The sequence below is a fragment of the Arctopsyche grandis genome, chromosome 8 (genome assembly GCF_051622035.1).
Source record: "Arctopsyche grandis isolate Sample6627 chromosome 8, ASM5162203v2, whole genome shotgun sequence".
Lineage (NCBI taxonomy): Eukaryota > Metazoa > Arthropoda > Insecta > Trichoptera > Hydropsychidae > Arctopsyche > Arctopsyche grandis.
In genome coordinates, this window is record NC_135362.1 from 15,420,790 (window position 1) to 15,435,232 (window position 14,443).

Below are 14,443 nucleotides of genomic sequence, written 5' to 3' on the forward strand. Positions count from 1 at the left end.
AAATCAATTTTAAAATCACGCCTATGAAAAAAAAGCTTTTTATAAAAACTATATTAATAAATGTGCAAATCATACAAATATTATCCACACAATAATATTAAATACAGTTTATATTATCACCCTCTTTTCGCCTGTTCACGCTGTGCATATAATAATATAAAATAAATAAACTTTCACAATACAGATCTATACAGACAATATTAAGACAGTGGCAAACACAATAAACATTACTGCACTGGGACAATGATTGAAAATAGTTTAAAGGATGAATCGTAAAATTGCTGAAAATGTATTCACATTATACAAAATAAACTATTTGGTATCACTGATTTACTAAAATGTCTGCCACCGTTTTTAAAATAAAATTAATAAATATCAAAAGCAGCAACAAAATAGTAATTGCCAACATATAATGTATAAAATAATTAATATTTTTTCAAAATATTTAAATTTATGAACAATTATTTTGTACGATGTTACAAAATACAATAATAAAATCAATTTAATATATATATACATATATTTGACAGCACAAGAATAATTGAAGGAAAAAAAAGACTATTTCGTTCTAAAAGGATGTAAAGGTTTTCTAGGTGCAGCCTGCCGTTGGCGAGACAAGAAACTCTGTCCAGCTGTCAATAATGCAAGTCTGTTGTCAACCGCGTCTCGATGACAAGCTAGTCCCAATTTGAAGAAAGCTGAAGCGAGGAGTTTTTCTTCCCCTTCTCTCATTGCGTCTTGTCCGACGACACCTCCCGAAGCACGACTTACACTTGGTCCACTTTGCCCCTGCGCTTGAGCTGATGTTGAAGCTGCCTTTTCATTGATTATTCTATTATTGAGCAAAGTCATGTCTGTGAGAGATTGTTGACCTGAAATTTTTTTAACAATTTAAATGAGGGGACATGACAACAATATATTTCATTCATTGCTAAATTCTACCCGTCATACGTGGATCCAGCGTTTTAATAACTTCTTTAGCTTTGTCAATACATTTTCTATATTTTTCTTCAGTAGCCAATAGCTCGCCTTCTTTCTGCCCTAAATTTTCCTGCAATACTTTTGTTTTTTGTTTTTCTAATTGTATCGCAGCCATCAATTCATCGATTTGCAAACCTAAAAATTTAACAATCAATGTTAAAACATTACAAAATATTAATTACATATAGATTATAGAAAGAAAGATACTTTTTCGTTGATTGTCATCGAGAACTTGAGTCATTCTCGTCTCTAATTGTACTTGTTGAGTTTTTTGACCCACTTCTCCTGCAGTTTTACTTTCTTCTATGCTTGCTTCCAATTGCATAATCTTTTGGTTTGCTTCTCTGTTTATATTTCGTTGTTTTTCTAAACGTTGCGCATAATCTTCCAATAAAGCCTGTTTCAGAGCAAACAAAGATGATGTATTTAGTGACATTATGAAATTATGCGATATATACATACTTGTATAAATACAATATATGTTATTACCTGCACCGATGCATGATCACCTTGGTTACCTTGATTTTGTCTCAATATTTTGTTTTCATGCTCCAATCTAATTAAACGCTCTTTAATATCAGCCGGCATTAATTCTCTTGAAACGCTATCTTCGCTATTTCCTGAAAAAATATTATACATATTGCACTTTATAAAACAAAAATGTTTTTAACTGAATCAGTTGCACTATCACCGACATGGACAGGGGACGCGACAATTGGTGCAAGTCCAAAAGGTTCAACGACAAAATGTACCCGAAAATTAGTGCACTGCAGTGGCGTAACGTGAATTCCAGGCGCCCCCCCGCAAAATATTTTACGGCGCCCCCCCCCCTTATACACATATTATTTTCTTTTCGGCAAAATAATTTTTCAAAATACATACCTTTTTATGTAGAAAAATCTGTTCTTCTGGACTTCGCACTGGCAAACACTTCGATTATTTCGTTAAAATTCATTTTATTTGTTCTCTCATGTTCAATACTAATCGGCGCTAATCCTTTGAGTCGATGTTGTGACATAGTTGACCTTAAGTAATTTTTAATAAGTTTCAACTTAGAGAACGAGCGCTCAGCAGTGGCTACAGTTACCGGAAGCGTGAGGAACAAGATGATTGCGGTGGCAATATCAGGAAATGACGAATTTATAGTGTAAAAATCACAAATGAAGAGCTTCGCCAAATTATGAACACTGTCGATCTTCTCTATTTTTTCTCTTAAGCACGAACGAAAATCAAGCACCTAGTTATGTAGTGACTTGTCAAAGTCATTGACATATTGGTCGGCTAAAGATTTGGCTTCACGATATAAGTCGTCATCTGATAATTGAATGAGATTTTTACTTTGTAGGAAGGCGAACATTGAAATAATATCGTTAAAAGATGTAAAACGAACCTTCAATTGCATCAAGGCTACGTCTAGTGCCGCATTAAAAATTGTTATTTCAAACTTTTTCAATGAATCTTGGAATCGTGTATCATTACTAAGTTCATCGAAGTGCTTTTTGACAAAAGATTGACGATTCGATGTCAATTTTGGCTCCAAACCCCATTTTGTTGCAATCGTTGATGAAATCGTTACAAATTCTTCAAATGTATTCCTAAAACGATTGAGATTGTCGTATGCATTTTTGATCATTGACTGAGCACTGATAACATCGACGTTTTTTGATTGTAGGAGCTTTGATACAAAGTTGAGAGGCTGAAGAATGTTATCAAAAAGCACGAGTAGGAGAATAAATTCGAAACTTTCCATTTTCTTTTTTAGTCCCTTTGCTTCTGATTGTTCATCCTTTCTTTTACTTTTTAAAATTATTTCTGTAAGACATTTTAAAACATCTGTATATGAATATCGAAGTGCATTGATGGAATCTAGTCTTGAAGACCAACGAGTAGGGTTCAATCTTTTTAAAGTAACTGATGGTGAATTTTCCTTAAAAACTTTCCACCTGTTAATGCTGACAGCGAAAAATTTATAAATTTGTTCAACCACATCAAAAAAATAAGAAGCTTTTGGCACATCAGATACTGTATCTTTAATGACGAGATTTAAATTATGAGCTGCACAGTGAACGTAATGAGCGTTTGGTTCGAGTTCAGTTATCTTCTTTTGTAGACCGTTGTATGCACCACTCATTACTCTGGCACCATCGTAACCCTGTCCTCTACATTTCGCAATATCTAGTCCTTTACTTGTCAATAAATCCAAAATAATTTTTTTTAAACCATCTGCACTTCTGTTTTTAACATTAAAGAACCCAACGAATGATTCTTTAATTTCAACATCAATTGGACGTTGAATTTCATCTTTTTGAACAACAATGTATCGAAAAACAACACTCACTTGCTCAATTTTACTTAAATCTTGAGTACCGTCAATTATGATTGAATAGAAAGGCGAAATGTTTATCTCTTTAAATATTTCATTTTCTATTTGTGTCGAAATTAATTGGATGATTTCATTTTGAATTTTCGCGCTCAAATAAGTCACAAAACCTGCCTTATGTTTGGTTATCAATGATTCCAAAAGAGGATCATAAGTTGCCAGAAGTTTAATAAGAGAAAGAAATTTTCGAAATGCCAAATTACATTTGGCCAATGTTAATATTACATTAATAATACGATGAATCACTTGACGCCAGTAGTTCACACGACTTTTCAATTCTGACGAGATATATTCATCCATTGTCTCAGAATTTTTCCACAAATCGTACGTACAACAGGATTTAGTGTGTACTTGAGATTTTTCGAGAATTGAAATTTTTTTTGAAAGTCCTCTCCAGTCTTGTATGCCTTTAACCCAAGAGGAATTATAATATATTTTTTTTTTGTCAGCAAAAAGCCAACACGGTTCACAGTACGCTCTATTCAGTTTTACCGAGTAACCTAGCCACGTCCTTTGTATTTCAATCCCAGACTGGTTGGTCCACTTAAAATATTTTTTAGAAAAGCATCTTTTTCCAACGAGGTCTCGAGGAAAAGATACAAGATCAGGTTGACAAGTACCGTGATTCAATATAAATTTCCTCAGATTAGTGTCATTTTCTGTCAGCTCATTTGTGTAATGTCCTCGGTCAGTCGGATATTTTTCTTGAAGAAGGAACCTTATAAATGAATCGACCACTTCACCAGAAATGTTTGAGGAAGAAGAGCTAGGCTCAGTCGACTGAATTTCTGCAACAGTTAAGTTCGCCGTATTGTCCGTAACTGCTGGTTCAATTACATCGGTATTGCTCAAAGGAGAGCTAGGTTGTTTTTCTGATAAAACTGCTGGAGGACTTAATTCCACTATGTCACTAGAGGCTTTGAAAAATTTGTGGATTTTAGTCAATTTCGATGAACTCGCGATTTGAGTATATTTTCGCTTTCGAGATTCTGCTCCACTGAATTTTTTCTTAAAACTACTCATATTAAAAAAATATATGTATCGCTAACACAATGGTACACTTCACGTCACTTTACCCTGAGCAATGAGTTAGTTTTTATATTTTATTTTTATTTTACATATATACCAGGAAGGCCTTACAGGTAAATCCCAATGCGCCTTCCTGGCCAATTACAAATACAAATGCAGCATTTTTTTATTAAAAGTCGTTGAATTGCGAGACACTGAAAAAACTCGCAAATTAACGAGACATCTATGAATTGTACATAATTTTTTATTGTACATCCATCAAATTTCAAATAGTGGTGACATAGTAGGTAGGAAGGATTTTTAGCCAATTTTTTTTCCGGGAACCGTTTCAACAATGAAATCAGAGAAAATTGGCAAACTCTGATAGGAAACGATCAACCTGGAGTCACAAATCCAAGTCTGACCAACAGCATACTCTGAAAAATTCATTTTCATTCAGGGATAGAACCCGGCACCTTCTTGACGGTAAGCAGAAGCTTAACGTCCGAGCTATGCTGCTGGCTATGCTACAATGATCAAACACGTTTCGGGAGCTAGTTTTAATGATAATCAATCGCGATCCGATTCCAGAGCGTGTTCAAAATCAACTGAAGAAAAGTCTGAACGAACACAATGATTTTATGAGTAAAGTTGTAAAATTGACATATTTTGGTCGCGTTCTATGATTTATTAATGGAAAGACGTTATACTTATGTTGAAAAAAAGGTCGACCCATTATAAAACCGACATGCTTTTGACTTTTATGACGGTCTGCAATAAAATAATTTTGGTCGGAGCGCCAGCGGCGCCCTCGAAGTCTCGGCGCCCCCCCGCATTGCGGGGTCTGCGGGCGCGGTAGTTACGCCACTGGTGCACTGACAAAATGTACCCGTGACAAAATGTTCACGCGACAAAATGTCCACGGAAATAATGTTCAAGCGACAAAATGTTCAAAAATCCTAAATTTTCCTATTTTAGTCGAAAAAGTAACTTTTTATTGTATTATATTTATCGATGTATATGGTATCTTGTACTGGTACTTTTTATCGTATACATCGCGGGCGTTATTAAATTTGTATAAATGACAGGTGTTCTCAACCGTATCCAATATTTACTTATTTAAATTGAAAAAAAAAACTTTCTAAGCGTATGAACTGCAGATTACATTGAATTAGTTTTTATGGCAGGGCTTCTCAACCGTCTCCAAAATTTTCTTTATTTCAAATGAATAATTTACTGCCTACCATATAAACTAATTCAATGTAATCTGCAGTTCATACGCTTAGAAAGTTTTTTTTTTCAATTTAAATAAGTAAATATTGGATACGGCTAAGAACCCCTAACATTTAAATTAATTCAATGACATCTTAAAATGATATTCAATGAGTCACAATGACATTCGCTTAAAATGTAATTGTTCAATTTAAATAAGAATATGTTGGTACGGTTGAGAACACCTGTAATTTATACTAATTTAATAACATCCGCGATGTATACGATAAAAAGTACCATATACATCGATAAATATAATTCAATAAAAAGTTACTTTTTCCATTAAAAATTTAGGATTTTTGAACATTTTGTCGCGGGTACATTTTGTCGCGTGAACATTTTGTCGCGGGTACATTTTGTCAGTGCACTAATTTTCGGGTACATTTTGTCGTTGAACCTTTTGGACTTACACCAATTGTCGTGTAACCCATGGACAATGTGAAGAAGTATTAGTGAGGTTTAAAATTTCTTGTCTGAATAGTAATATGATGACTAAATAATATTCATCATCATCATTATCATTATTGACAGTTGTAATTTCACTGTTAGATAAAGGTGTATTCGATGTGGTTCCAATCTTCTCTATTGTGGTCGGCATTTATCCATCCAATAATATAATATTTTCGGTACTTACCGGTTTGAAGTGTAGAGCAACGTAATTCTTCACATGTTTCTTTCAAAGTATCTCTTTCTTGTAACAGGCTGTCTTTTTCTCTTTGTAAAGCAGATGCTTTAGTAGCAATCTTTTTGTTTTCAATCTCTAGTTTGTCAGCTTTAGTTATTTCAGCATCCAATTTTTCGTGCGAATCAGAAACCTAAATTATGAATAAAATATTATTTCCATTCTTTTCTAATACAAAAATACAACTGAGAAAAAAGTACCTGTTTCTTATAAATTTCCAATTGAGATTTTAGAACAGTACATTTTTTGGCATCTTCTTCGTGTTCGATACTTCTTTGAACATATTCCACATTTTTTTGTTCTAAAATTTTCACTTGCTTTTTTAAATCTACATAATCTTCCATTTTTTTTTTGAAACTTTCAATCGTCGCTTCATAATTAGACATTCTATCAGCAGATTCTCTGAGAGCGTCAACTTCGTCTTTTAACTGCGCAGACTCGGAGGCAGCAATCTAAAATTAATATTAATAGTATAGTCTTAATATGTAACTGTAGCATCCCTTTTAAATTATTATAGAAGTACGGATAGTAAATAAATCACCTGTAACTCTTCAATTTTAGCATACAATGAAATGATTTCTTTCTCTTGCATTATTGTTTTGGCTTTATAGTCATCGCGTGCTGTTTCTATTTTAAAAAGTTCATCTTTTAAGGAATCAACCTGTCTTCGCATGTCATTATAACGAACTGTGCCAGACAGTGCTGGTCCTATGGATTCACCACAATCGTCAACTGATTCTGATATATAATAAGATCCTTCTTGTAATTTGGATTGCAACTTTTGATTTTCACTACTCAATGTCATTTTTTCTTCCATCAACACTCTTACCTGAAATTTTAGTTTTTTCTTACTATAAAATTTCATACAAAATACTTTTGCAATTTCATATACTTAATAACTCACTTGAAGATCTAATTCATGACAACGCTGGGCTTTTGCTTCTAATTCAGATTGAAAACGAGCAGCATTTCCACCTAATTCAAGACTAATGCTCGATCTATTTCTATTGTGAATACTGGATTCTAGCTCCTATAAAAAATAATAGAAAATTACATATTTAGAGGTCGTTTATATTATTATATGTACATACATATGTTATGTATAAGCACTAAAATTTACCTGTATTGCTTGCATTATGGATCTCTGACAAGAAATTTCCAATTGCATTATCCGTCTTATATACTCTTCTTTTTGATCACAGTTTACAGCACAACCTTGAAAACAACGACGTTTGAAATATAAAAAAAATAACAGAATCAACATCGCAACAATATATGTATTGTATATTAGAGGTACCAATAAGAAATCGCGCATTTTACGAACAGATGTTTGAGTTCAGTTTGTGTACAGACACGGTGAAGGAAGCATCTCTGTAAGCTTTTTTCTTCGTAGACAAATTGTTAAACATTATTTATGAGCAATAAATTTCATTTTATTGTTAAGGGTAAAAATTCCCAAACCCGAAGCAGACAGAGAACACTCCAGACATTGCATGCTGCTTTTCTTTGATCAGAGCTTGAACGCTAGCAAGGCCACTAAAGCCATTAATGAAATTTATGGTCAAGTGCTTTCAGTCCACCAATGTCAATTTTGGTTTAAAAGATTTAAATTAGGTAATAAGAAATTTAAATGATGCGCCAAAATCAGGACGACATACAAATTTTGATGATGACGTATTAAAATCCCTGGTAAAATCCCAGTAACTATCGGAGAAACTCGCATGTCCATGGTCCACTGTGCAATTACACTTGAAGCGCATCGGCAAATTGAATAGAATGGGAATTTGGTTGCCGCATGACCTCTCCCAGGATAACTAAGACGAGCGGAGAAACACTTGCACTACTTTGTTGTCAAGACAAAGAATTCGTCCTTTTTTACACCTGGGGACGAAAAATGGATCGTTTACGACAACGTTAGTCGGAAAAAACAATGGTCGTCTCCAAATCAAACACCCATTCCATCCCCTAAGTCAGGGCTGACCCTTTGAAAACTTCTTTTATGCATTTGGTGGGATGTATGTGGAATAATCCATTATGAATTGCTAAAACCGGGCGAAACAGTTACAGCCGAAGTTTATTGTCAACAATAGGAAAGATTAAAACAGAAATTAAAAGATAAACGTCCAAGTTTATTTAACAGAAAAGGAATAATTCTTCAACATGACAATGCCCGGCCTCACAAGGCAAGAATGACATGCGAAAAAATTCAGGAGTTAAATTGGGAGGTTCTACCACATCCTCCATATTCGCCAGACCTCGCCCCATCCGATTATTACCTTTTCAGGTCCATGGGGCATACTTTAAGAGAAAAACGATTTCGAAATGCGGCCGATATCGAAAACCACTTGAACGAGTATTTTAATTCAAAAACAGCGAGTTGTTTCAAAAAGGGAATCGAAAAGCTACAAGAGCAATGGGAAAGAGTCGCAAATGATGACGGAAATTATATTATACTAGTGAATAGCCCGATGAAATATCATCGCATGGGTATAAAATTATTATATACCCGTATAAAACTAAAAAAAAAATCCGGAACTGGAACCGTTATTTTCGTAGACTCTCATAGATAGTTTTCAATTCTTTATTTGTAATAATTTTCAATTCTTAAAGTTAACGTTAACAAAATGTAATATTTTCCGATTATACACAAACGGTCATTGACCTCGTAACGTTGAATATTATAATTACACATAACAAATTACGTGCATATACATATGATGTGTATTTACAACACGTATTCTGGGCGAGGATATGGCATGCGACGCGAGCTCGTGAGGGCCATTGCGTTTAGATCGGAGGGTCCGAGGTTCGATTCCCGGCGCCCGCGGTGAATGGAAATCAATTTTTTTCTCGAATATCGTCAAAATATAAATAATTTAAATTATAATTATAATTTAATTGAAAATAAATACACAAAAAAATGGTTCAAAACCTCGCTAAATGAAATTATTAAAATTACGTATTTTTATATGGCGAAAAGGAATATTTCAATTAATGTTTAAAAAAAAAGGCGACATGAAAAATTGGATTTGGCGTGATGTCCGAGACCATTAGCTCAATTTAGACCCATATTCAGGCTATTTGGGGTGATCGGTTCGAGTCGCGACAAAGTCGTCTCGTCGAAAAATTAATTAATCGATTTTTATCGATTCGTTCATTATATTCGGCGAGAGTTAGGATACACACACACACACACCCACACATACACAGATTACCGTCTTTATATATATGACTAGTGTTAGACCCGTTGATTTCAACGGGTGGTTTCGAAAAGGAATTGAAACTCGAATAAAAATAAAGTTAAAGATATTGAATCGACTGGTTTCGGAAAGAAATTGATGCACGAATTACGAATGACAAATTACGAAGTGATTACGAATTACGAATTACATTTTGTGTATCGCCGACGCCTCCGGCACCCCGGGGCCTTCGCCCCCGGCGCTTCCGTCGCTCCGGGACCTTCGGCCCCGGCGCCCCCAATGCTTTCGGCACCCCGGGGCCTTCGCCCCCGGCGCTTCCGTCGCTCCAGGACCTTCGGCCCCAGCGCCGCCGACGCCTCCGGCGCCCCCAATGCTTTCGGCACCCCGGGGGCTTCACCCCCAGCGCCCCCGATGCCTCCGGCACCCCGGGGGCTTCGCCCCCAGCGCCGCCGGCGCCTCCGGCGCCCCCAATGCCTTCGGCAGCCCGGGGGCTTCGCCCCCAGCGCCGCCGGCGCCTCCGGCGCCCCCAATGCCTTCGGCAGCCCGGGGGCTTCGCCCCTAGCGCCCCCGATGCCTCCGGCACCCCGGGGGCTTCGCCCCCAGCGCCGCCGACGCCTCCGGCGCCCCCAGCGCCCCCAATGCCTTCGGCACCCCGGGGCCTGAAAAAACCGGGAAACTGAAAAACTAAAAAAATGAAAAAAATGAAAAAACTGAAAAAATGAAAAAAAAAAATGAAAAAACTGAAAAAATGAAAAAAATGAAAAAACTGAAAAAATGAAAAAAATGAAAAAACTGAAAAAATGAAAAAAATGAAAAAACTGATAAAATGAAAAAAATGAAAAAACTGAAAAAATGAAAAAAATGAAAAAACTGAAAAAATGAAAAATGTGAAAAAAAAAAATTTGTTCCCCATACTGGTTGATTCATCATGTTCGGCGAGAGTTAGGACACACACACACACACAGATTACCGTCTTTATATATATGATGGTACCATGTACATAATTATAAAATAAATACATTTTAATGCCGTTTTTTAAAATACGCGATTTCTTATTGGTACCGCTAATATATACACATAATTACCTAAAATCAATTGTAGAAGCCGGCCCAATTCATCGATGTCTCCCTTTTCTGCTATTTTATTCACATCTGGTTTCGGAAATTCTACAAGGCTCAAGCTCAACACATCTTGATAATAATCTGAAAAGAAAAAAACTAAATGTCTAGTTCTAACACAACCAAAGCTACTGTGGAAGGTATTAAAACAAATACTATACATGAACGTGAGTATGTAAGCTATGACAAAATGACGATGTATGTAGTTTCATAATAAGGCTAAATTTTACATAGACATAAAATAAATCAACATCCCTTTTAATTTTACATAGTCATAAAATAAACCAACAGTTTTAAATACATCTTGATGCTCGTAAAACATATCAAATTACCAATAATACGTTCAACAATTTTCTTTAGATTGCTGACTTTAAGTCTCCAATTGGAACCGACGTCTGCTTTGATTTTAGAATTCCAGTTTGGGGTAAAAAAGTCAGGCGCTATCTGGGTCAAAGCTTCGGCCATCAGAACACCATCCGAAATTTCTAAACAATTCAAATAAGCAATGTAAGCATGTAGATAAGAGATAGCGTAAATATTGCAATGTGAGAGTACATAAAAGAAACAACAGTTTCAGTTGTAGTGTAATCGACACGGACACGAGCACCATTCGAGTTGGTGTGGTGGCGGTGTGATGTGTCGGTGAGGTGTCGGTGAGATGTCGGTGAGGTGTCGGTGAGGTGTCGGTGAGGTGTCGGTGAGGTGTCGGTGAGGTGTTGGTGAGGGGTCGGAATACCGTTGTCGACGGAGGCCGCCTTAAGGTCGAGTGTGTTCAGCCACTGCGTCAGGCTCACGTGCAGTGGAGCCTCCATCTTGATCACTCTTAACTATCAACTATTGACTATCGCACTCCACGATGATTACGTTCCTGATGGTCTACGCCTCGACTGTCGCACTGACAGCACACGTCTGATTTCTGCTCTAGCACCATTTATTCCGACCATTTAGACTCGTACCAACTGCAGGAGAAATGCTAACGAAGTGCAACTCGGAGAAAGATTTTAAATTTTAAATATTTAAAGATATATTCGAGTGAGTACATTTTTTACATCTTTGGTGGTATTCCTATGCAATACTTACTGCATATTTAATTGACGATAATGTATTACTTAAATCTGAATGGTCAACTACTATAGGTCTGTTCATACTTAACAGCACTGCACGGCTTCAGCACTGCACGACTCTGTTTCAAATATGTCATTTTATTACATTTTTATTCATATCTACCTACACGTCACGTTTACAGCACTTTGGCCGAGTGCAAAGCAAAATCGGCTTACTTATACATTACAGGCCATGACGATACGGCGCAATATTGCTTACGTCGTATTGCCGAGTACTTTTAATTTGAATGCATACACGTGCATTCGTAGCTACGCGTCAGAATACAAGTCAGCAAAAATGTTTCGGTGTTTATCGAACGAAAAATTATGTATGTATAATCGCGTTGTTGTTGAAGAAGAAGCTCAAGAAGGCAATAAAAAAGCACGGAGGCGTTTTGATGTGCATCACATGTTAAAAATAGAAAAACCGAAGGAGAGTTTTGGACACTGTATAAGGAGTTTGTGGATGATGGACGAAAATTTTTTGAATATTTCCGTAAAAAAATTTTTTTTTTTTAAATATTTGCGCCAAAACCATGTCGAAAGATTGAACAGCTGTCAACTGTCACTATCGATAATTGGTCCAAAACAGCAAAGCGGCAGACTCGTGGCACATAATTCGCGTGTATATCTCCACGATGACCAAAAAGACGGATACGATACGTTGACGGATGTTGCTGTAAGGTATGAACAGGAAATTTCGGGTAATGCTGTAAGCCTGCCGTGGCGTAAACGTGACAGTTGAAATGAACATACCCATACAAAATGTACCTAAGAATACTTTTCGTACGGCCGGATACCTGCTGAAGTCGGTACGTGCTGACTAGGTATGAACAGACCTCAAAAGGGGACCCAAGGATTTTTTTTGTTCGTGGACGGCCGCCTCGAGAAATTCGACCGCCGTGTGTTTTGCACATATGGACGGTGTGGCTCTGGATGGAGAAACTATAAAAATGATCGCGGTTTGTGGTCGAGCAGTAGTAGTAAGCTATCAATCGTGAAGTGATGACATCGTAGACTAAACAAAAGCATTCATAGTATAGAAATGCATAGTTTGTTGTCACACATTATTTTAATAATTAAAACAAAGCACTCGGTCATCATTTTACATAAAATAAATTTCATAAAAATGACAGGTCTAAATTTTACCGTGCACGCAGAAAGACAGAACCTTAAACAAGACGAGAAAGGTTGAAGACAAGTTTATTTTTCAGGTCCTTATTGTAAGTAATTATTTTTAATTTTCTAATAATAACGAATTTTAAATTAACACTTAATGATTTTCAATGCTGGATTGTCTTCGTTAAAAGAAATCGTTATATTTTTAATTATAAATCGTGAACACATTTTTATGGCTTCGCCCACGATCAGTGTAAATCTTTCGTTGGATACATAAATTATTCATATACATACATAATCAATTTAAAAACTGATAATATTGTTTGCTCATTTTTTGTTTTTATTATATGGTGATGCTCACTTTAATAGGAATTTAAATATTGTCTTTTGTTTATTTTATTTTATTTATTTTATTTTATTCTAAACAGACCATTGTGGCATAACAGGAATTCCTAAAGCGCCACAATGGTCAAAAAATATAACACAAAAAAAAAACAAAATAACAATTAAACTAAAATAATATACTCATCAATTATACATAAAAAAAATACATTTGAATTTTTATATTTTTATATTATTTATATTTTTTTCACTCTATTTCTCTTTTATTATATTTTTATTCTGTATGTGTGCCATTATATGTATTTTAAATAAAATAAAATATATAAATGTGTAATGGTAAAAATGACGAATGAGCTAAAAAAGAGCAAACGATTAATTGTCATATCGTGTTTCATCAAAAGTGCAAATCGTGGAAAATTTGCCGATTCAGCGTACGAAAAAGTTTTTAATCAATCTACATATAAAGGTCAGTCAATCAAGAGCATACCTATAAATTGAATTTAACTCAATTGATAGAAATTCTCTTCTTTTAAATAAACGTAAGCTAATTCCCTAGGCTCACCAATTATTCCGCTTCCGAGGCAGCAGCGTAACTACTATGTAGCGGGGGTAAGCAATGCTTACGGGCTCACGGAGATAGGGGGCCATAAATCGACAAAATAACTGTTCAAATTAAGACACGATTTGTGGGAATGCAGTTTGTGAAAAACTATTTTGGTTTTCTTGAACCTAGTAAAATTTTTAATATGCCGGAAACAGATATTCCAGACCATTGTTTGAATCTCAAAAAAAATATCCAGAAGTTTTCTCAGATCAATTCGAATCTCAAGTTACTCATGTAGTTTTATTAATAAAGAAAGATCTTTCTGAAACAATAACCATAAGGCAATTTTAAGAATTACTATTACCAAGTACAGTTGCTTGGAGAGTGATTTTTCAGAAGTATACATATGTATATACTGCATTCATGTTATTTTTTTACTCTTCCGGTAACTGTGGCTAGTGTAGAAAAAACATTCAAGATTACAAAAGAAATTCGATCGGTCAAACCAGACTCAATGAACTATCTTTGCTTACAATTGAGCACAAAGAAGCAGTCAAAATGGACCTCAAACAACTAATTCGTGATTTTGTACCTACTATAAATAAACTATATTATGTACCTACACATTTATAATAATTATATTTATATTAATACTGCGTTGCGAAACCAAAAATTTGGTATTTCAAATTAAAAA

General features: G+C 35.4%; 2 protein-coding genes across 4 annotated transcripts; both read right to left on the reverse strand.

The window, feature by feature from the left end:
• Positions 1–25: 25 nt before the first annotated feature.
• hook (hook microtubule tethering protein) lies at positions 26–11,583 on the reverse strand. Of its 3 annotated transcripts, none has more exons than XM_077436197.1 (12): positions 11,378–11,583; positions 10,974–11,126; positions 10,609–10,725; positions 7,444–7,538; positions 7,228–7,353; positions 6,865–7,152; positions 6,524–6,775; positions 6,276–6,456; positions 1,471–1,601; positions 1,189–1,378; positions 943–1,116; positions 26–872 (listed from the first exon to the last, which is right to left on the reverse strand). In XM_077436197.1, the coding sequence occupies exons 1-12, from the start codon at positions 11,451–11,453 to the stop codon at positions 559–561; spliced, it is 2,097 nt and encodes a 698-aa protein (XP_077292323.1). In that variant the 5' UTR covers positions 11,454–11,583; the 3' UTR covers positions 26–558. The 3 variants fall into 3 exon arrangements, with proteins under 3 accessions (XP_077292323.1, XP_077292324.1, XP_077292325.1); XM_077436198.1 differs by having other exon boundaries at positions 458–872; positions 952–1,116; XM_077436199.1 differs by having other exon boundaries at positions 458–854.
• Positions 1,864–5,159, reverse strand: LOC143915508 (zinc finger MYM-type protein 1-like). The gene is made up of 2 exons (XM_077436200.1): positions 2,372–5,159; positions 1,864–2,295 (listed from the first exon to the last, which is right to left on the reverse strand). The coding sequence occupies exons 1-2, from the start codon at positions 4,382–4,384 to the stop codon at positions 2,263–2,265; spliced, it is 2,046 nt and encodes a 681-aa protein (XP_077292326.1). The 5' UTR covers positions 4,385–5,159; the 3' UTR covers positions 1,864–2,262.
• Positions 11,584–14,443: the final 2,860 nt, after the last annotated feature.

Coding starts and splice junctions, on each gene's coding strand:
- LOC143915508 (XM_077436200.1), bottom strand. CDS start 4,384: ATGAGTAGTTTTAAGAAAAAATTCAGTGGAGCAGAATCTCGAAAGCGA. Junction 2,296..2,371: donor TAGCCTTGATGCAATTGAAG/GTTCGTTTTACA, acceptor TTCAATTATCAG/ATGACGACTTATATCGTGAA.
- hook (XM_077436197.1), bottom strand. CDS start 11,453: ATGGAGGCTCCACTGCACGTGAGCCTGACGCAGTGGCTGAACACACTC. Junction 10,726..10,973: donor AATTGTTGAACGTATTATTG/GTAATTTGATAT, acceptor TTTTCTTTTCAG/ATTATTATCAAGATGTGTTG. Junction 1,117..1,188: donor CGATGACAATCAACGAAAAA/GTATCTTTCTTT, acceptor TTAAATTTTTAG/GTTTGCAAATCGATGAATTG.